Source organism: Aquarana catesbeiana, linkage group LG08 (genome assembly GCF_042186555.1).
Source record: "Aquarana catesbeiana isolate 2022-GZ linkage group LG08, ASM4218655v1, whole genome shotgun sequence".
Classification (NCBI taxonomy): Eukaryota; Metazoa; Chordata; class Amphibia; order Anura; family Ranidae; genus Aquarana; species Aquarana catesbeiana.
In genome coordinates, this window is record NC_133331.1 from 305,388,835 (window position 1) to 305,411,611 (window position 22,777).

The 22,777-nt window shown below is 43.5% G+C and overlaps 1 protein-coding gene across 1 annotated transcript; it reads right to left on the reverse strand.

The window, feature by feature from the left end:
* Window positions 1-365: 365 nt before the first annotated feature.
* Window positions 366-22,618, reverse strand: LOC141105177 (uncharacterized). The gene is made up of 9 exons (XM_073595068.1): window positions 22,548-22,618; window positions 21,961-22,066; window positions 21,747-21,844; window positions 21,480-21,618; window positions 21,148-21,245; window positions 20,884-21,033; window positions 20,617-20,758; window positions 18,413-19,984; window positions 366-2,271 (listed from the first exon to the last, which is right to left on the reverse strand). The coding sequence occupies exons 2-9, from the start codon at window positions 22,043-22,045 to the stop codon at window positions 1,076-1,078; spliced, it is 3,480 nt and encodes a 1,159-aa protein (XP_073451169.1). The 5' UTR covers window positions 22,046-22,066; window positions 22,548-22,618; the 3' UTR covers window positions 366-1,075.
* Window positions 22,619-22,777: the final 159 nt, after the last annotated feature.

Here is a 22,777-nt window from a genome sequence, read left to right on the forward strand (position 1 = left end):
CTGCAATAGGGTCTCTGCCTTAAAAAAAAAAAAATATATATATATATATATATATCTATATATATAGATATATATATATCTATATATAATTTTTGGGGGTTATAGGTCATTTTCTAGGAAAAAATACTGATTTAAACACAAAAAGTGGCAGAAAAGGCCTGGTCTTCAAGTGGCTAATACATGTAATAATACAGTATTGTATGTGAAACTGCAACTACTCCATTTTACCTCCTATATTTTTATTTTAAGATTAATATCATTTTTTTATTTACAAAGGACTCATTTTCTTTATTATCGCACACTGATTATATTTCATGTCGAATACAAGAGGTGAAAAACTATAATGGAAAAAAGCAACACAAGGACAGCGTTTTAAAATGTATATTTTTCACAAAAGTATGAAAAGACGAACTGAAAACTGATGCATAAAATAATTAAGTAAGTATAGTAACTCTTTAAATATATTTGGATTTGCTTTCAAATGATTAGTAATATATACACAGGACCCATTGATTAAATATCCGTCATGTTGTGTGGGTGTTATTAGGCACACCAAGGAACATGTCCCATTCTAGTAAATTTATAGACATCATCGTAAATTATTCTTGCAAGAAAATCCATGAAATAAAGTAACAAATCTCCCTATTTGTATCATTTAGGGATCGAAACTTCCTCTTCTCACCGGGGATTCCGCACTTGTGCCCGGTAAGTGCTCAGTGTATAAAGTAGAGCCCAGATCTGAGTCCTCAGCCCTGACCAGCCGATCACAGCACAGATTTATACCACAGACTGGAACTTTCACTTTCACTTTCACTGACTGAGGATTCTACCACCAGGAATGAATGTACTAGGAGAGGATATTAGGAAATCATCGGATCCAGTCTCTTTCGGAGTTTTACACTGCGATGCTGAAAAGTCCCCACCACACATTGTTCCCTCAATAATAACCACATTCTGGATGAGACGTTCTTCTATGATCAGGGTCTACATCCCCACCACACATTGTTCCCTCAATAATAACCACATCCTGGATGAGGCATTCTTCTATGATCAGAGTGTTGCACAAGGTGTCCTTTCACACTGAAACATTTTCCGCACTCTGAACATGAATAGGGACGCTCACCAGTGTGATTTCTCCGGTGTTTAACAAGGCCTCCTGTATAAGAGAAAGATTTCCCGCACTCTGGACATGCATAAGGGCGTTCACCTGTGTGACTTCTCCGATGTTCAACAATTGCTCCTTCTTGAGCGAAAGATCCGGACCTGTGTGAAGTCTCTGGTGTTGCACAAGGTGTTCTTTCGCATTGAAACATTTCCCGCACTCTGAACATGAATTAGGACGCTCACCCGTGTGAATTTTCTGGTGTTTAACAAGGTCTCTTTTATGAATGTAGAATTTCCCGCACTCTGAACATGGATAAGGACGCTCCCCTGTGTGAATTTTCTGATGTATAAGAAGTGCTCCTTCCTGAGCGAAAGATTTCTCGCACTCTGAACATGGATAAGGGCGCTCGCCCGTGTGATTTCTCTGGTGTACAATAAGTCTTTCTTTTTTAAAGAAACCTTTCCCGCACTCCAAACAAGGGAAAGGACGCTCACTGCTGTGAGTTCTCTGGTGTTCAGTAAGATTTCCTTTTTTAAGGAAACGTTTCCCGCACTCTGGGCAAGAGAAAGGACGCTCACCCGTGTGAATTTTTAGGTGTACAGCAAGTTCTCCTTTACGAGTAAAACTTTTCCCACACTCTGAACATGAAAAAGGACGCTCACCCGTGTGAATTATCTGATGTCTAAGAAGGTTTTTTTTTTCGATGAAACATTTCCCGCACTCTGAACATAAATAAGGATGCTCACCTGTGTGAGTTCTGTGGTGTATAATAAGGGTTGCTTTTTTAAGGAAACCTTTCCCGCACTCTGAACAAGAGAAAGGACGCTCGCCCGTGTGAATTCTCTGATGTGAAACCAGGACTGCTTTCCGAATGAAACTTTTCTTGCACTCTGGACATGAAAACGGACGCTCGCCTGTGTGAATTCTCTGGTGTACAATAAGTTGTTGTTTCTGACTGAAACATTTCCCACACTCTGAACATGGATAGGGACGCTCACCAGTGTGAATTCTCTGGTGCCTAAGAAGGTTATTGTTAGCAGTGAAACATTTCCCGCACTCTGAACATGGATAGGGACGCTCTCCAGTGTGAATTCTTTGGTGCATAAGAAGGTTTTTTTTTTTAGTGAAAGATTTCCCGCACTTTGAACATGACAATGAACGCTCTCCTGTGTGAACCCCCTTATGGCTTGAAGAAGATATCTGGGGATTGGATGGATCTGGTGATCTGTGAGAACTTGGATGGACATCTGAAGTCATAGTATGGGATTTATCAGAAGGTTCCTCAAGATTTGAAGGACCCATTGATCTTAGATGGACATCTGAAGTCATAGTATGGGATTTCTCAAAAGGTTCCTCAGGATTTGAAGGACCCATTGATCTTAGATGGACATCTGAAGTCATAGTATGGGATTTCTCAAAAGGTTCCTCAGGATTTGAAGGACCCATTGATCTTAGATGGACATCTGAAGTCATAGTATGGGATTTTTCAGAAGGTTCCTCTGGATTAGAAGGATCTGTGGATCTTGTCAACCAGTAAGTGTTCACTTTCGGAGAATATTTTGGAATGTCCGTATCTTCTGCCTTACAATCTGGAGATATAATAAGATGTCCCTCCGATGTATTTATATTCCAAAAAAAAGGTCCATCTGCTGGAAAGCAATATTTAATATAAGTCATATCTGTTCTCATACATCTTGTATTCAGAAGTCATATGTATACACTGGGCAAGATGGTCAGAGAGCAAAAACATACTACAAGGGTGAAAAGAAAATGTGAAAAAAAACTAAACTAAATAATGTAACCAACAAATGCCAGTTCGATTGCCTGAGTAATCATCTAGGTAAGGAAAACTCCAACTATGTTGGCCCATGTTTGAGAGCCACACAATAAGTACAACAGGGCCACATGCAGCCCTCAAGTTCTACATTGTCTCTGATACATCAGTTGGATAAAGATAAGGAATTGTAGATAAAGTCTTTACGTGGTGTACAGTATCTCCTCCTCATTTGTTGGGAACATGACATTATATTGAGGAATAGAGATGGACCTTTCATATGGTGTACAGTATCTCCTCCTCATTTGTTGGGAACATGACGTTATATTGAGGAATAGAGATTGACCTTTCATATGGTGTACAGTATCTCCTCCTCATTTGTTGGGAACATGACGTTATGTTGAGGAATGGAGATGAACCTTTCATATGGTGTACAGTATCTGCATCTCATTTGTTGGGAACATGACGTTATATTGAGGAATGGAGATAGACCTTTCATATGGTGTACAGTATCTCCTCCTCATTTGTTGGGAACGTGACATTATATTGAGGAATGGAGATGGACCTTTCATATGGTGTACAGTATCTCCTCCTCATTTGTTGGGAACATGACATTATATTGAGGAATGGAGATGGACCTTTCATAGTCTTCCACAGGATTTTGTTCTAGCCAACTGAAAGAGCTTCTAATATTTGTAAGAATCATTGTAGAATGTTGATCTGGGGAATTATCTGCCTTTTGGATCAAAGAAGGAACTCTTTTAACTTAATGAATTATGGAAACACTTTATGTGGCTTTTCTGCCCTCCTCTGGATCAACTGCCACTTTGGATTTTTTTTACTCAGTGAACATATGGTATATTTCAATCCATGTAACTACATGTCTTATGCTTGTGTATCACCCTCTACCAATAGGTAGTTGCTAGTAATAGGTTTTTACTAGGAACTGTCAACACAGGCAAATTTAGGCAGGCCTATGCTGCAAGCTAGGCCTGTCTGTTTTGATCTAGGGGCAGGGAGTGGTTAGTGTAGCAGTGGGTGTGACCACCTGTGCTCCAGTTCTGAGGCACCTCCCCTGCTTCCAGGGAGAATGTTCTGGAAGAGGGGCTAGGCTTAAATCTGGAGTGGCAGGCAGCTCATGTGGGAGCCCTGACCAATCTCCAACTGGTATTGGCAGGGGGTGGGCCTCCTATATAAGCTGAGGTAACATGCTCAACAATACTAGACAGCAGCAGGAGGGCACCCCCATCTAGGGGGGGGGTGCCGATTGCAGGAGGAGGCCCGGGGAGAGCTGTGAAGGAACTTTGCCTCTACACGGTTATTGGCATTGTCTTTATCATCACATGGTGGTTGATAAAGAATTCCTGGAGCAGAGGGGCAGGTGAAGCTGTTGGAATGTATGTCCTGTCAAGTTCTCCATCAAGGACTCAGGGCAGTGGAAGGTCGGTGAGTGTTACTACTGTGGAGGGCTGGATGTGCCAGGAAGTCTGTGAGGGAACTTTGCCTTTACACGTTCATTAGCAAAGTCTTCATCATTTACACGGTGAATGATGAGGAGTCCTGGATCAGAGGAGAGACTGTGGGGATCTGTGTCAAATCGATGTGGCCTGACGGCACAGGATTTGCAAGATAGGCTGGCTGGGAACAGTAGTCCACTATCCAAAAGAATGCTTTTAAACTACTAGGCCTCCAGGGAGAGGTGCTGCAGGCCTCTGGCTTAGTAGCAGCGAGCAACCAGAGCCTGCTTAAGGACTTATTCAGAGTGGGTCCTTCTTGCTCACAGAAGAGGATGTGACATTACTTCACTTCAGGATAAGTTATGTGCAGGAGGAAAGAAGTTTGTGCAGGAGGGGAGAAGTTCTGGGAACATCACTCTTACATGGTCAAGAGTGATGTCCTCATTCTTTACACGGTAATGGATGGGGAACGCCTGGAAGTCTGCGGGAGTTAAGCAGAGGAGGAGCAACAGTCTGCATGGTGATGCAGGAGGAAAATATAGCAAAAATAAATGCATATGATCTCTTCTGGCTCTAACTATGTGCGAATGTGTAATCCTTAAAATATGATGGCAATTGAACTATCCTATGGGCATCCCATATACCCTTTTCCCCAACCAAGTTGTACCCCCCCCCCAATAAATGAAGACAAAACCAGCAAAAAAGACTGTTCATTGTCTCTGCAAGTGATGTATGGGAGTCTGGCAGTGGGGTGAATTGGTGGTTTGTCTGTTACTAGTGGCAACTACACCGCTACACTTAGATAAGTAGAATGTGAACTTTCTGCATTTAGTGTTTGTGACTTACTTGTGTCCATATGTAGAGAGAATTCCTCCGGTTTACTTTTCATAATCATCTCCCCCTCCTCCATAGACTGCCGATCTCCACTCACCAACCTCTCTTCTTCTTCCTCTTTATGCTCAACTTTGATGTCTTTTCGTTCTTCATTCTAAAATCCAGAGATGATACAATATAACATCTGGAAACACTGCTGTCAATGATAAGAGATGACATAGAAGAATGTCCTCTTATAGAATTATTTTTGAGTTTTTCGCCCAGTCCCAGCTACAGTACCTGATCATTCTCTGTATAGTGGTGACCTTCCCATGTAGAATTCTGAGAATACAGAGGACAACCCACTTCCATAGACTGCTGATCTCCACTCACCAACGTCTCTTCTTCTTCCTCTTTAACCTCAACTTTAATGTCTTTTAGTTTTTCACCCTAAACTCCAAAAATGAAAGAATACATTTGTAAAAAGAAGCAAGAGATGACATATAGGAATGTTACCCCATACCGCAAATATATTTTTAGGTCTACATGCTCAGTCCCACCTACCTGATGATGGTGGGGGATGGTGTGACCTTCCTGTGTGGAATACCGGGAATACAGAGGACGGGGACATCTCTCTGGTGGGTTCCCATTACTGGATCTATCTGTAGGAAACACACACACTGACTGAATACATTGTTTCTATGTGTTTATCAGATGATGGGGGATCTAGGTGGATCCTCCGTACTGCTCTCTCCTTTACAATAAAGTCTCCTCTTACCCGGTGATGTGAGGGGCGGCTGATTGTCCATCATGACGTCCTTGTAGAGATCCTTGTGTCCTTCTAAACACTCCCACTCCTCCATGGAGAAATAGACAGTGACATCCTGACACCTCACAAAAATCAGGAGATATAATTAGGATATATCTGGTCTATAAACCAGAGGCTCTGGATGGACAGTTGGATAAATGGTTCTATATTTAGGTTGGAGATGTACTATAAACAGACACCACAGTCACTATGGAGGAAGAGGAAGGACATGACGGGGGGGTTCCCGGGTATGAATAGAAAATAATATCTTATTACCTCTGCCAGCTCTAACGTCTCCTCACCTCCTTCTCCAGACTGACCTCTGACCCGGAACTTCCTGTCTGTAATGCTTCAAGTCTGTTCTTTATTTGGTATCATCTCGCTGCTCGCCGTTCTCCGAACAATAAGTGAGATCACCACCTTGTGGAAGTTTTAAGAACTGCAGCCTATATATATATATATATATATATATATATATATATATATATATATATATATATATATATATATATATATATATATATATATTTATTTTATAAATTGACAGCTTCTTTTTGGTGCATTCTTAATTTTTGGCATATTTTACTCTAGAGTGAATACTTGACAAATGAAAAGTTATAATAACAAATATAAATAAATAAAATATATGTGAATGAAAATGTGGCCCTGAGATAAATAGTGTTTTTTTATTTTTATTCCCCCCTACTTAAATAATAAATATGTCTGTTCCTATAATGGGTTATTCTGATAACATTAATGGTTATATTAGGAATAATATTAGCTATAATAATATGAAAAGGCAAACCGAAAAAGCATAAGCATACATATGTTTTATATATATGTGCACTATATTGCCAAAAGTATTGGGACACCTGCCTTTACACACACACATGAACTTTAATGTCATGTCCACAAGGTTTAGGAGTGTATCTACCCACCCTTTGCAGCTATAACAGCTTCAACTCTTCTGGGAAGGCTGTCCACAAGGTTTAGGAGTGTGTCTATGGGAATGTTTGACCATTCTTCCAGAAGCGCATTTGTGAGGCCAGGCACTGATGTTGGACGAGAAGGTCTGGCTCGCAGTTTCCGCTCTAATTCATCCCAAAGGTGTTCTATCGGTTGAGGTCAGGACTCTGTGCAGGCCAGTCAAGTTCCTCCATCACAAACTCGCTCATCCATGTCTTTTCAATACATGTTGTTATACTTACGGTTTCATCTGTATGACGGGCTTCAGGAACTGGAGCTCCTCGTAGTGACAGTAAATACGACCCTTTGTCTTCCCACCAGAACCACTTCGTATCTTTACTTGCTTTTTATGTTCTCTTCTAAAATTATCTATCATGGTCTTCCACCTTATTTTCAGTAGTCCTACTGAAAGAAATAAAATTAATTGTTCTTTTTTAACAACTTCATGACCGCCCACCGCAGTTGTACTGTGGTAGGTTGGCTCTCTTGCACGAACCGCCGTCATTGTACGTCGGCTCACGCAGGCGCAGTTGCGGTAGTGTGTCGGTGGGTCAGGAGGCCTCGATATCCCAAACTAATACTCACAGTTTGGGTGTAATATTTCCGCCTCTGTCTGTTTTCGTACTGAAGAATAACTTAAAAAATGTGATGCTGGCTGTTTCCATCTTGCTTGTGGGAATGTGAAGCCCACAAGCATTGATTTCTGGGATGCGGTGAATGCTGTTCATTCACAGCTTGTTCACGCGCATGATCATTGTTTCCGCACTGAATCTTGGGAAGCCTGACACTAAAAACCCGCTTTAAGTGGCTAATTACAGATATCTTGCCACAGGAAATACCTATACATCACTACAATATGAATTCCGAACAGGAATATAGACAATTGGTGAAATTGTGAAGCTAACTTGTGATGCTATCTGGAATCTAAAAAATACATTCATGCCTATTCCAAATAAAGAGAAATTAAATGATGTTGCCCAGCAGTTCTGGAACAAAACCAACTTTCTAAACTGCCTGGGAGCAATTGATGGAAAACACATTAGGCTAATAAAACCTCGTCACAGTGGTAGCCAATAATATACCTACAAGAAGTTTTTTTTCTGTTGTGCTAATTGCTGTGGTTGATGCAGACTATACATTTTTCTTTATTGATGTAGGAGCATTTGGGAGCTCTGCAGACTCTACTGTTTTCCAGAATTCTAAACTTGGAAAGCGCCTTGTAGCTAATCGACTTGACTTTCCGGAAAACTGACCATTACCTGGGACAGAAAATCCAGATATGCCTTTTGTTTTCGTTGCTGATGAGGCATTCGCTATCAATGAACATCTAATGAAGTCCTACTCACAGAGGAATCTTGACACCTGGAAGAGAATCTTCAATTACTCTCTCTTTCGGGCATGTAGGCTAGTTGAATGTTCCTTTGGCATTCTTGCCAACAAATGGCAATTTGGTAATGAATAAGCACAGCGTCGCTGTGTGAAATACATCTACCTGTTCTTGTTTGCCTGTCCTGTGGTGTTATTCATGTTATGGATTTTACAATAAAGAGATTCATCACTACCTCGGTGTGCAGCCATGCATTCCTTTTATCCATATTGCATGGCCGGCGAGCCCAGGCTAGCACCCCTGGGAGGAGTCCATTCCCCAGCCTACCTGGTTCCATCACTCATCAGGAGCGGCATTTTCTTTTCCTATTCCTTAAACCTATCAACCTAAAGGCTGAAAATGCATGCAAATTAATTAAGGCAGCATGTGTGTTGCATAATGTGGTATGAGATAGAGATGGCGTAAATTTTGAGGACACATTGGCACACAATTTGGAACCTGCTGATTTCCCTCATGTCCGTGGTCCAACAGTGGGTTTCAGAATTAGGGATGAGTTGGCAGACTATGTTATGAGCCCTGCTGGTGCAGTAAGTTGGCAAGGAGATGTGATTTAAAACTTGCACATATCAAATAAAAATAATCATTGCTATGTTTCATTGACCATTTTCATGTTGTTTTCATGCATATATTTTGACCGATAATTGCATATTGTTAGCGATTTTGGATATTTTTTTCTTGCTGTTTTAATTAAAGACATTAGATAACTGTTTACTTTGAGGTTTTTCTGCCTTTATTTGAGGTTACACTAATAATAATAATAATAATATGAATAATAATGATTACAATGATTACGGTTTGAGGGATTGGGACTAGTGGGACTGGTATTATGGTTCAGTTTGCGGAATTGGGACTAGTTTAACTGGGATTAGGTTATGGTTAGGGGATTGGGACTAATGAGACTGGGATTAGGTTAGAGGATTGGGACTAGATTGGCTGGGATTTAGGGTTAGAGGATTGGGACTAGTTTGGCTGGGATTAGGGTTAGGGGATTGGGACTAGTTTGACTGAGATAGAGATTAGGGTTAGGGGATTGGGACTAGTTTGGGATTAGGGTTAGGTTTAGGGAATTTGGACTAGTGGGACTGGGATTATGGTTAGGGTTAGGGGATTGGGACTATTTTGACTGGGATTATGGTTAGGGGATTGGGACTAGTTTGACTGGGGTTATGGTTACGGGATTGGGACTAGTTTGACTGGGATTAGGGTTAGGGTATTGGGACTGGGATTAGGGTTAGGTATTAGTTTGAATGGGATTAGGGTTAGGGGATTGGAACTAGTGGGACTGGGATTAGGGTTGGGTTAGGGGATTGGGACTATTGGGACTGGAATTAGGGTTAGGGGATTGGGACTAGTTTGACTGGAATTAGGGTTAGCAGATTGGGACTAGTTTCACTGGGATTAGGGTTGGGTTAGGGGATTGGGACTAGTGGGACTGGGATTAGGGTTAGGGGATTGGGACTAGTTTGACTGGAATTAGGGTTAGTGGATTGGGACTAGTTTGACTGGGATTAGGGTTAGGGGATTTGGACTAATGGGACTGGGATTAGGGTTAGGGGATTGGGGCTAGTTTGACTGGGATTAGGGTTAGCAGATTGGGACTAGTTTCACTGGCATTAGGGTTGGGTTAGGGGATTGGGACTAGTGGGACTGGGATTAGGGGATTGGGACTAGTTTGAATGGAATTAGGGTTAGTGGATTGGGACTAGTTTGACTGGGATTAGGGTTAGGGGATTGGGACTAGTGGGACTGGGATTAGGGTTAGGAGATTGGGACTAGTGGGACTGGGATTAGGGTTAGGGGATTGGGACTAGTTTGACTGGGATTAGGGGATTGGGACTAGTGGGACTGGGATTAGGGTTAGGGGATTGGGACTAGTGGGACTGGGATTATGGTTAGGGGATTGGGACTTCTTTGACTGGGATTAGGGTTAGGGGATTGGGACTAGTGAGACTGGGATTAGGGGATTGGGAGTAGTTTGAGTGGAATTAGGGTTAGCGGATTGGGAATAGTTTGACTGCGATTAGGGTTAGGTTTGGTGAGGTGGGACTAGTGGGGCTGGGATTAGGGTTAGGGGATTGGGACTTTTTTGACTGGGATTAGGGTTAAGGTTAGGGGATTGGGACTAGTTTGACTGGGATTAGGATTGGGTTAGAGGATTGGGACTAGTAAGACTGGTATTAGGGTTAGGAGATTGGGACAAATTTGACTGGAATTAGGGTTAGCGGATTGGTACTAGTTTGACTGGGATTAGGGTTAGGTGATTGGGACTAGTGGGACTGGGATTAGGGTTAGGGGATTGGGACTAGTTTGACTGGGATTAGGATTAGGGGATTGGGACTAGTTTTACTGGGATTAGGGGATTGGGACTAGTTTGACTGGGATTAGGGTTGGGTTAGGGGATTGGGACTAGCGGGACTGTGATTAGGGTTAGGGGATTGGGATTAGGGTTAGGAGATTGGGACTAGTTTGACTGGGATTAGGGTTTGGTTAGGGGATTGGGACTAGTGGGACTGGGATTAGGGTTAGGGGATTGGGACTAGTGGGACTGGGATTAGGGTTAGCGGATTGGGACTAGTTTGACTGGGATTAGGGTTAGGGGATTGGGACTAGTGGGACTGGGGTTAGGGGATTGGGACTAGTGGGACTGGAATTAGGGTTAGGGGATTGGAACTAGTGGGACTGGAATTAGGGTTAGGGGATTGGGACTAATTTGACTGGGATTAGGTTAGAGGATTGGGACTAGATTGGCTGGGATTTAGGGTTAGAGGATTGTGACTAGTTTGGCTGGGATTAGGGTTAGGGGATTGGGACTAGTTTGACTGGGATAGGGGTTAGGGTTAGGGGATTGGGACTAGTTTGGGATTAGGGTTAGGTTTGGGGAATTTGGACTAGTGGGACTGAGATTATGGTTAGGATTAGGGGATTGGGACTATTTTGACTGGGATTATGGTTAGGGTTAGGGGATTGGGACTAGTTTGACTGGGGTTAGGGTTATGGGATTGGGACTAGTTTGACTGGGATTAGGGTTAGGGACTAGTTTGAATTGGATTAGGGTTAGGGGATTGGAACTAGTGGGACTGGGATTAGGGTTGGGTTAGGGGATTGGGACTAGTGGGATGGAATTAGGGTTAGAGGATTGGGACTAGTTTGACTGGAATTAGGATTAGCAGATTGGGACTAGTTTGACTGGAATTAGGGTTAGCAGATTGGGACTAGTTTGACCGGGATTAGGGTTGGGCTAGGGGATTGGGACTAGTGGGACTGGGATTAGGGTTAGGGGATTGGGATTAGGGTTAGGAGATTGGGACTAGTTTGACTGGGATTAGGGTTAGGGGATTGGGACTAGTGGGACTGGGATTAGGGTTAGCTGATTGGGACTAGTTTGACTGGGATTAGGGTTAGGGGATTGGGACTAGTGGGACTGGAATTAGGGTTAGGGGATTGGGACTAGTTTGACTGGAATTAGGGTTAGAGGATTGGGACTAGTTTGGCTGGGATTAGGGTTAGGGGATTGGGACTAGTTTGACTGGGATAGGGGTTAGGGGATTGGGACTAGTTTGGGATTAGGGTTAGGTTTGGGCAATTTGGACTAGTGGGACTGGGATTATGGTTAGGGTATTGGGACTAGTTTGACTGGAATTAGGGTTAGCAGATTGGGACTAGTTTGACTGGGATTAGGGTTGGGTTAGGGGATTGGGACTAGTAGGACTGGGATTAGGGTTAGGGGATTGGGACTAGTTTGACTGGAATTAGGGTTAGTGGATTGGGACTATTTTAACTGGGATTAGGGGATTGGGACTAGTGGGACTGGGATTAGGGTTAGGGGATTGGGACTGATGGGACCGAGATTAGAGGTTAGGTGATTGGGACTAGTTTGACTGGGATTAGGGTTGGGTTTGGTGAGTTGGGACTAGTGGGACTGGGATTATAGTTAGGGTTAGGGGATTGGGACTTCTTTGACTGGGATTATGGTTAGGGCATTGGGACTAGTGAGACGGGGATTAGGGTTAGGGGATTGGGACTAGTTTGACTGGAATTAGGGTTAGCGGATTGGGAATAGTTTGACTGCGATTAGGGTTAGGTTTGGTGAGTTGGGACTAGTGGGGCTGGGATTATGGTTACGGTGAGGGGACTTTTTTGACTGGGATTATGATTAGTGTTAGGGGATTGGGACTAGTTTGACTGGGATTAGGATTGGGTTGGAGGACTGGGACTAGTGGGACTGGGATTACGGTTAGGGGATTGGGACAAGTTTGACTGGAATTAGGGTTAGCGGATCGGTACTAGTTTGACTGGGATTGGAGTTAGGTGATTGGGGCTAGTGGGACTGGGATTAGGGTTAGGGGATTGGGACTAGTTTGACTGGGATTAGGATTAGGGGATTGGGACTAGTTTGACTGGGATTAGGAGATTGGGACTAGTTTACTGGGTGAAAGTGCATTAGGATAGTTCATTTTTAGTTTTTAAGTTTACTAATTAGAAGAGAAACACTTTGACAGCAGTTGTACTACAGCCTGATAAGATAATATTCCTTAAAGATAATAAATAATCATTGTCAAGAATAAGTGATAAAAACATCCTATACTGATGGTTTTAAAATAATTATGTGGAATATGGGAAAGTTATGTACTTTAATTTAGTTTGACAGGGTCAAAAAGGTCTGCTTGTGCCCTCATTAAAACTGTTAAAATACATTGAATAAGAAGAACACTGATGTGTATGTATGTATGTATTGATAATTAAACAATATTGAATAAAGTAGTTAGCTTTGTGTATGTATGTGTATTAGGGATGAGCCGAACACCCCCCTGTTCGGTTCGCACCAGAACTTGTGAACAGGCAAAAAATTTGTTCGAACACGCGAACACCGTTAAAGTCTATGGGACACGAACATGAATAATCAAAAGTGCTCATTTTAAAGGCTTATATGCAAGTTATTGTCATAAAAAGTGTTTGGGGACCCGGGGGGTGTACCTGGGGGGTGTCTATAGTATGCCTGTAAAGGGGCGCATGTTTCCCGTGTTTAGAACAGTCTGACAGCAAAATGACATTTCAAAGGAAAAAAGTCATTTAAAACTACTCGCAGCTATTGCATTGCCAGTCCGACAATACACATAAAAGTTCATTGATAAAAACGGCATGGGAATTCCCCACAGCCCACAGGGGAACCCCGAACCAAAATTTAAAAAAAAATTACGTGGGGGGTCCCCCTAAATTCCATATCAGGCCCTTCAGGTCTGGTATGGATATTAAGGGGAACCCTGGCCAAAATTTAAAAAAAATGGCGTGGGGTCCCCCTCAAAATCTAAACCAGACCCTACAGGTCTGGTATGGATTTTAAGGGGAACCCAGTGCCAAAATTTTCAAAAAAATGGCGTGGGGCTTGAAATGGCTTACCATTTCACACAGGGGGGGGCCGGGATCTGGGGGTCCCCTTGTTAAAGGGGGCTTCCAGATTCTGATAAGCCCCCCGCCCGCAGACCCCCACACCCACCGGGCAAGTGTTGTGGGGATGAGGCCCTTGTCCCCATCAACATGGGGACAAGGTGTTTTAGGGGGCTACCCCAAAGCACCCTACCAATGTTGAGGGCATGTGGCCTGGTACGATTCAGGAGGGGGGGCCACTCGCTCGTCCCCCCCCTCTTATCCTGTGGCCTGCCAGGTTGCGTGCTCATATAAGGGTCTGGTATGGATTTTTGGGGGGACCCCATGCCATTTTTTTTACTTTTGGCGCGGGGTTCCCCTTAAAATCCATACCAGACCTGAAGGGTCTGGTATAGATTTTGAGGGGGACCCCACGCCATTTTTTTGTTAGTTCCATATAGTTTAGTGTGTGAATGTTTGACAATTCTTCCAGAAGCGCATTTGTGAGGTCAGGCACTGATGTTGGATGAGAAGGCCTGGCTCGCAGTGTCTGCTCTAATTCATCCCAAAGCTGTTCTGTCGTGTTGAGGTCAGGACTCTGTGCAGGCCAGTCAAGTTCAGCCACCCCAAACTCACTCATCTATGTCTTTATGGACCTTGCTTTGTGCACTGGTACGCAGTCATGTTGGAATAGGAAGGGGCCATCCCCAAACTGTTCCCACAAAGTTGGGAGCATGAAATTGTCCAAAATGTCTTGGTATGCTGACGCCTTAAGAGTTCCCTTCACTAGAACTAAGGGGCCAAGTCCAACCCCTGAAAAACAACCCCCACACCATAATTCCCCATCCACCAAATAATTGGGACCAGTGCACAAAGCAAGGTCCATAAAGTGCCCAGAGACCTGCTCCACACTCTCTTCCTCCTGGGCCTTGTGTATGATGGACCTCTCTGTACAGGGAGGGTGAGGTCTAGGCCAACCACGGGGGGTACAACATTCCAACCCGGCCGAGAAGGACCTAGCACTGCTTGCTGTTCATTAGACATCTATCCAGCTTAAACTCAGTGCAATGATCCATATCATTTGGTGGAGGGGGGATTATGGTGTGGGGTTGTTTTTCAGGGGCTGGGCTTGGCCCCTTAGTTCCAGTGAAGAGAACACTTAAGGTGTCAGCATATCAAGACATTTTGGACAATTTCATGCTCTCAACTTTGTGGGAACAGTTTGGGGATGGGCCATTCCTGTTCCAACATGACTGCCCACCAGTGCACAAATCAAGGTCCATAAATACATATATGAGCGAGTTTGGGGTGGAGGAACTTGACTGGACAAGAAGGCCTGGCTCACTGTCTCCGCTCTAATTCATCCCAAAGGTGTTCTATGGGGTTAAGGTCAAGACTCTGTGCAGGCCAATCAAGTTCCTTCACCCCAAACTCGCTCATCCGTGTCTTTATGGACCTTGCTTTGTGCATTGATCCAAATCATTTGGTGATGGGGGGATTATGGTGTGGGGATGCTTTTCAGGGTTGGGCTTGGCCCCTTAGTTCCAATGAAGGGAACTCTTACGGCGTCAGCATACCAAGACATTTTGGACAATTTCATGCTCCCAACTTTGTGGGAACAGTTTGGGGATGGCCCCTTTGTGTTCCATCATGACTGCCCACCAGTGCACAAAGCAAGGTCCATAAAGACATGGATGAGCAAGTTTGGGGTGGAGGAACTTGACTGGACTTGGACGAGAAGGCCTGGCTCGCAGTCTCCACTTTAATTCATCCCAAAGGTGTTCTAACGGGTTAAGGTCAGGACTCTGTGAGTTCCCATCACTGGAACTAAGGGGCCAAGCCCAACCTCTGAAAAACAACCTCACACCATAATCCCCCCTCTACCAAATGATTTGGACCAGAGCACAAAGCAAGGTCCATAAAGACATGGATGAGAAAGTTTGGGGTGGAGGAACTTGACTGGCCTGCACAGAGTCCTGACCTCAACCCGATAGAACACCTTTGGGATAAATTAGAGCATAGACTGCGAGCAAGGCCTTCTCGTCCAACATCAGTGCTGACCTCACAAATGCGTTCCTGGAAGAATGGTCAAACATTCCCATAGACACACTCCTAAACCTTGTGGACATCCTTCCCAGAAGAGTTGAAGCTGTTATAGCTGCAAAGGGTGGGCCAACTCAATATTGAACCCTACGGACTAAGACTGGGATGCCGTTAAAGTTCATGTGCGTGCAAACTGCAAAGGCAGGCATCCTAATACTTTTGGCAAAATAAGATATATTTCTATCCCCCTTGGTGGGAGTTGAGATGAGAGCACAAAGCCGTGTTCTCAGTCTGAGATGTTTCTCAGGGCTGCAGTTCTTCTGAGCTCCACAAGGTGGTGATCTCACTTCTACCAAGACAGGAAGTCTCTATGGAAGACAGGAAGTGAAGGCAGGAGACCCAATACTTTTGGTGATATAGTGTATGTGAGCTTTTCTCCAACTGACCACCAATGGGCAATTTTCATGGTGCTGTCGGTGTAAAAATGGGACTAGCTCAGTACTATTTCATATGGGATCCGTGTTCCTATAGTTTATTCCTTGTAGCGATGTAGTTACCGCTAGTAACAAACAATCCACCAAATCACCCCGCTGTCAGACTCCCATACATCACGTCCAGAGACAATGAACAGCCTTTTGCTGGTTTTGTTTTTGTTGTTTTATTGGGGGGGGGGGGGGGTACAACTTGGATAAGGGATAGGAATAAGGGATGCCCATAGAACATATCATTGCCATCATATTTTAAGATTTTAGCACATTAGAATAAAGTTAGAGCCAGAAGATTAGATGTGCATTTAAACTGAGTATGAATCTCCTCCTGCATCTCCATGCAGACTGTTGCTCCTCCTCTGCTCAACTTCCGCGGACTATTCTTTCTATGAATTCCCCATCCATCACCGCGTGAAGGATGAAGATATCGCTTTTGACCGTGTAAAAATGATGGTCTTAGAACTCTTTCTCCTCCTGCCCAAAACTTTCCTCCTGCACCGACTTGTAGTTACTGAATTAAAGTCATGCCACATCTTCTTCTATTGAGTAATAGGGCCCCACTCTGAATAAGCCCCTAGACAGGCTCTGATTGCTTGCTCCTACTAGGCCTGAGGCCTGCAGTACCTCTCCCCGGAGGCCTAGTAGTTTAAAAGCATGTCTATGGATGGTGGACTACTGTTCCCAGCCAGCCCAACTTGCAAATCCTGTGCCCTCAGGCCGCACCGACTTGACACAGATCCCCACAGTCTCTCCTCTGATCCAGGACTCCCCATCATTCACTGTGTGACTGATGAAGACTTTGCTGATGACCGTGTAGAAGCAAAGTTCCCTCACAGACTTCCTGGCACATCCAGCCCTCCACTGTGGTAACACTCACCGACCTTCCACTGCCCTGAGTCCTTGATGAGGAACTTGACCGAACCATGCGTTCCGACAGCTTCACCTGCCCCTCTGCTCCAGGATTTCTTTACCACCGATGGTGGCGATAAAGACATTGCCAATGACCGTGTAGAGGCAAAGTTCCTTCACAGCTCTCCCTGGGCCTCTTCCTGCGATCAATACACCCCCCCCCAGATGGGGGTGTCCTACTGCTGCTGCCTAGCATTCCATTCCTCACTTCACCCAGCCAACTTCCCCCCTTTAGTGGCATATCACCTTAGCTTATATAGGAGGACCGCCCCCTGCCAATACCATTTGGGGATTGGTCAGGGCTCCCTCATGAGCAGCCTGCCACTCCAGTTCCAGCCCCTCTTCCAGAATCTTCTCCCTGGAAGCAGGGGAGGCGCCTCAGAACTGGAGCACAGGTGGCCACACCCACTGCTACTCTGACCAATCCCAGCCCCCAGATCGAAACAGACAGGCTTAGCTTGCAGCATAGGCCTGCCTAAATTTGCCTGTGCTGACTGTCCCTAGAAAAAAAAAAAAAACACTACTAGCGCCTACCTATTGGTAGAGGGTGCTACATCCTTATGGGTTTATACCGATCACACCGCACCCCTAAAAACTAAAACATTCTTACTATACCCCCCAATGTACTGTGATGTGCTTTGTACACCACTTGGGACTATCTGACCCCCTCCCTAGGAGAATCTGAGGCTCGTAGGGTAACATTTGTTCTCTTGGTATGTCCCATCATCAGAGTCTCCAAGAAATAGAAGAAGACAAGGGAAGACTCGCTCCATCAAACTCCAACTAGAAATGAAATATCACTTTTCCCGGGATGTGCCCCTTTGAAGAACATTTTCTTGTCCTCCAGATGTTCTATGGACTCAACAGATCCACCTGGAAAAGTCATTGTCCATTTGTCATAAGAATCGGCAGGTGGGTTCTCTCTGATGTCTCAGATTTTTTTGATTTGTATACCATTTCCCGCACTCTGAATGCAACGAGGCCGCTCTGTGGTGTGTCTTCTCTGGTGTTTCAGAAGGTTTCCCTTATGACTGAAAAATGTCCCACACTCTGAACATGAATACGGACGCTCATCCGTGTGAATTCTCCAGTGTTGCACAAGGTGTCCTTTCATACTGAAACATTTCCCGCACTCTGAACATGAATAGGGACGCTCACCAGTGTGAATTCTCCTGTGTTTAACAAGGCCTCCTGTATAAGAGAAAGATTTCCCGCACTCTGGACATGCATAAGGGCGTTCACCTGTGTGACTTCTCCGATGTTCAACAATTGCTCCTTCCTGAGCGAAAGATCCGGACCTGTGTGAAGTCTCTGGTGTTGTACAAGATTATCTTTCGCATTGAAACATTTCCCGCACTCTGAACATGAATAGGGACGCTCACCCGTGTGGATTTTCTGGTGTTTAACAAGGTCTCTTTTATTAATGTAGGATTTCCCGCACTCTGAACATGGATAAGGGCGCTCACCTGTGTGAATTTTCTGATGTGTAAGAAGTGCTCCTTCCTGAGTGAAAGATTTCCCGCACTCTGAACATGGATAAGGACGCTCACCTGTGTGATTTCTGTTGTGTACAATAAGTCTTTCCTTGTTAAAGAAACCTTTCCCGCACACCAAACAAGGGAAAGGACGCTCACTGGTGTGAATTTTCTGGTGTTTAGTAAGATTTCCCTTTTTAATGAAACGTTTCCCACACTCTGAGCAAGAGAAAGGACGCTCGCCCGTGTGAATTTTCAGGTGTACAGCAAGTTCTGCTTTACGAGTAAAACTTTTCCCGCACTCTGGACATGAAAAAGGACGCTCACCCGTGTGAATTACCTGATGTCTAAGAAGATTTTTTTTTTCAAGGAAACACTTCCCGCACTCTGAACATACATAAGGATTTTCACCTGTGTGGGTTCTGTGGTGTATAATAAGGGATGCTTTTTTAAGGAAACCTTTCCCGCACTCTGAACAAGAGAAAGGACGCTCACCGGTGTGAATTCTATGATGGGAATCCAGGGCTGCTTTCCGAATGAAACTTTTCTCGCACTCTGAACATGGATAGGGACGCTCACCTGTGTGAATTCTCTGGTGTACATTAAGTTGATCTTTCTGAGTGAAACATTTCCCACACTCTGAACATGAATAGGGACGCTCACCAGTGTGAATTCTTTGGTGCCTAAGAAGGTTTTCTTTTTTAAGGAAATCTTTCCCGCACTCCGAACAAGAGAAAGGACGTTCACCTGTGTGAATTCTCTGGTGCATAAGAAGGTTTTTGTTTGCAGTGAAAGATTTCCCGCACTCTGAACATGACAATGAACGTTCTCCTGTGTGAACCCTCTTATGGCTTAAAGAAGATATCTGGGGATTAGATGGATCTGTTGATCTGTCAGCACTGTGGGAACTTGGATGGACATCTGAAGTCATAGTATGAGATTTATCAGAAGGTTCCTCAGGATTAGAAGGATCCATTGATCTTAGATGGACATCTGAAGTCATAGTATGGGATTTCTCAGAAGGTTCCTCAGGATTAGAAGGATCCATTGATCTTAGATGGACATGTGAAGTCATAGTATGGGATTTATCAGAAGGTTCCTCAGGATTAGAAGGATCTATTGATCTTAGATGGACATCTGAAGTCATAGTATGGGATTTCTCAGAAGGTTCCTCAGGATTAGAAGGATCCATTGATCTTAGATGGACATCTGAAGTCATAGTATGGGATTTATCAGAAGGTTCCTCAGGATTAGAAGGATCTGTGGATCTTGTCAACCAGTAAGTGTTCACTTTAGGAGAATATTGTGGAATGTCAGTATCTTCTGCCTTACAATCTGGAGATATAATAAGATGTCCCTCCGATGTATTTATATTCCAGAAACACCGTCCATCTGCTGGAAACCAATATTTAATATATAAGTCATATCTGTTCTCATACATCTTGTATTCAGAAGTCATATGTATACACTGGGCAAGATGGTCAGAGAGAGAAAACATACTACAAGGGTGAATAGAAAATGTAAAAAAAAAAATAAACTATTTAACCAACAAATGCCAGTTCGGTTGCCGGAGTAATCATCTAGGTAAGGAAAACTCCAACAACAGCGGCCCATGTTAGAGAGCCTCACAATAAGTACAACAGGGTCACATGCAGCCCTCAAGTTCTACATTATCTCTGATACATCAGTTGGATAAAGATAAGAGATTGTAGATAAAGCCTTCACAGTATCTCCTCATTTGTTGGGAACATGACATTATATTGAGGAATGGAGATGGACCTTTCATATGGTGTACAGTATCTCCTCCTCATTTGTTGGGAACATGACATTATATTGAGGAATGGAGATGGACCTTTCATAGTCTTCCACAGGAACTTGTTCTAGCAGACTGGAAGAGCTTCTAATATTTGTAAGAATCATTGTAGAATGTTGATCTGGGGAATTATCTGCCTTTTGGAACAAAGAAGGAATTCTTTTAACTTAACGAATAGAATGTGAACTTTCTTCATTTAGTGTTTATGACTTACTTGTGTCCATATGTAGAGGGAATTCCTCCGGTTTACTTTTCATAATCATCTCCCCCTCCTCCATAGACTGCTGATCTCCACTCACCAACCTCTCTTCTTCTTCCTCTTTATGCTCAACTTTGATGTCTTTCTGTTCTTCATTCTAAATTCCAGAGATGATAAAATATCACATCTGGAAACATTGCTGCCAATAATAAGAGATGACATAGAAGAATGTCCTCTTATAAAATTATTTTTGAGTTTTTTGTCCAGTCCCATCTATAGTACCTGATCATTCTCTGTATAGTGGTGACCTTCCCATGTAGAATTCTGGGAATACAGGGGACAACCCTCTTCCATAGACTGCTGATCTCCACTCACCAACGTCTCTTCTTCTTCCTCTTTAACCTCAACTTTAACGCCTTTTAGTTTTTTACCCTAAACCCCAAAGATGAGAGAATACATTTGTAAAACAGAGCAAGAGATGACATATAGGAATGTTACCCCATATCGCAAATATATTTTTAGGTCTACATGCTCAGTCCCACCTACCTGATGATGGTGAGGGATGGTGTGACCTTCCTGTGTGGAATCCCGGGAATACAGAGGATGGGGACATCTCTCTGGTGGGTTCCCATTACTGGATCCATCTGTAGGAAACACACACACTGACTGAATACATTGTTTCTATGTGTTTATCAGATGATGGGGGATCTAGGTGGACCCTCCGTACTGCTCTCTCCTTTACAATAAAGTCTCCTCTTACCTGGTGATGTGAGGGGCGGCTGATTCTCAATCATAACGTCCTTGTAGAGATGGGTCTACAGATCTTTAAACATAAATCCATATACTTGAACAGTTTGCATTTAGTGGCCATCACTCACCTGATCTCATGTCTGGAGAATATTCCTCCTCTTTAACATTGCCCATCATCACAACCTCCTCCTTGAACTGCTGATCACCCATCACATACGTCTCTTCTTCCTCTTTAACCTCATCTTTTATATCCATAAGATTTTCATTCTGAACAAACAAAATGGCAGGGAATAATTTCTTTAAAATGTGAGCAGAAATAACCCTAAACCTAAAAGTGGAATATATTTTCATACAGTCAGATCACTTTTATGTTCTCAACATCCATCTTCACTCACCTGATGATGGTGGGGGATGGTGTGACCTTCCTGTATGAAATCCCAGGAATACAGAGGACAGGGACATCTCTCTGGTGGGTTCCCATTACTGGATCCATCTGTAGGAAACACACACACTGACTGAATACATTGTTTCTATGTGTTTATCAGATGATGGGGGATCTAGGTGGACCCTCCGTACTGCTCTCTCCTTTACAATAAAGTCTCCTCTTACCCGGGGATGTGAGGGGCGGCTGATTCTCCATCATGACGTCCTTGTAGAGATCCTTGTGTCCTTCTACATATTCCCACTCCTCCATGGAGAAATAGACAGTGACATCCTAACACCTCAGAAAAATCAGGAGATATAATTAGGATGTATCAGGTCTATAAACCAGAGGCTCTGGATGGACAGTTGGATAAATGGTTCTATGTTTAGGATGTATCTGGTCTATAAACCAGAGGCTCCGGATGGACAATTGGATAAATGGTTCTATATTTAGGATCTATCTGGTCTATAAACGTTGGATAAATGGCTCTATATTTAGGATGTATCCGGTCTATAAACCAGAGGCTCTGGATGGACAGTTGGATAAATGGTTCTATATTTAGGATGTATCAGGTCTATAAACGTTGGATAAATGGTTCTATATTCAGGATGTATCAGGTCTATAAACCAGAGGCTCTGGATGGACAGTTGGATAAATGGCTCTATATTTAGGTTGGAGACGTACTATAAATAGACATCACAGTCACTATGGAGAAAGAGGACGGACATGACGGGGGGTTCCCGGGTATAAATAGAAAATAATATCTTATTACCTCTGCCAGCTCTAACGTCTCCTCACCTCCTTCTCCAGACTGACCTCTGACCCGGAACTTCCTGTCTGTAACGCTTCAAGTCTGTTCTTTATTTGGTATCCTCTCGCTGCTCGGCGTTCCCCAAACTATAAGTGAGATCACCACCTTGTGAAAGCTTTTAGAACTGCAGCCTATATATATATATATATATTTATTAAAAAAAAAAAAAAAAAAAAAAATATATATATATA

Bases quoted from the DNA above. Each gene is read 5' to 3' on its own strand.
- LOC141105177 (XM_073595068.1), bottom strand. From the start codon at position 22,045: ATGGAGGAGTGGGAATATGTAGAAGGACACAAGGATCTCTACAAGGAC. The intron at 21,845-21,960 runs GTAAGAGGAGAC...TGTTTCCTACAG, and splicing joins GCCGCCCCTCACATCCCCGG to ATGGATCCAGTAATGGGAAC. The intron at 21,619-21,746 runs GTGAGTGAAGAT...TTGTTTGTTCAG, and splicing joins CCATCCCCCACCATCATCAG to AATGAAAATCTTATGGATAT.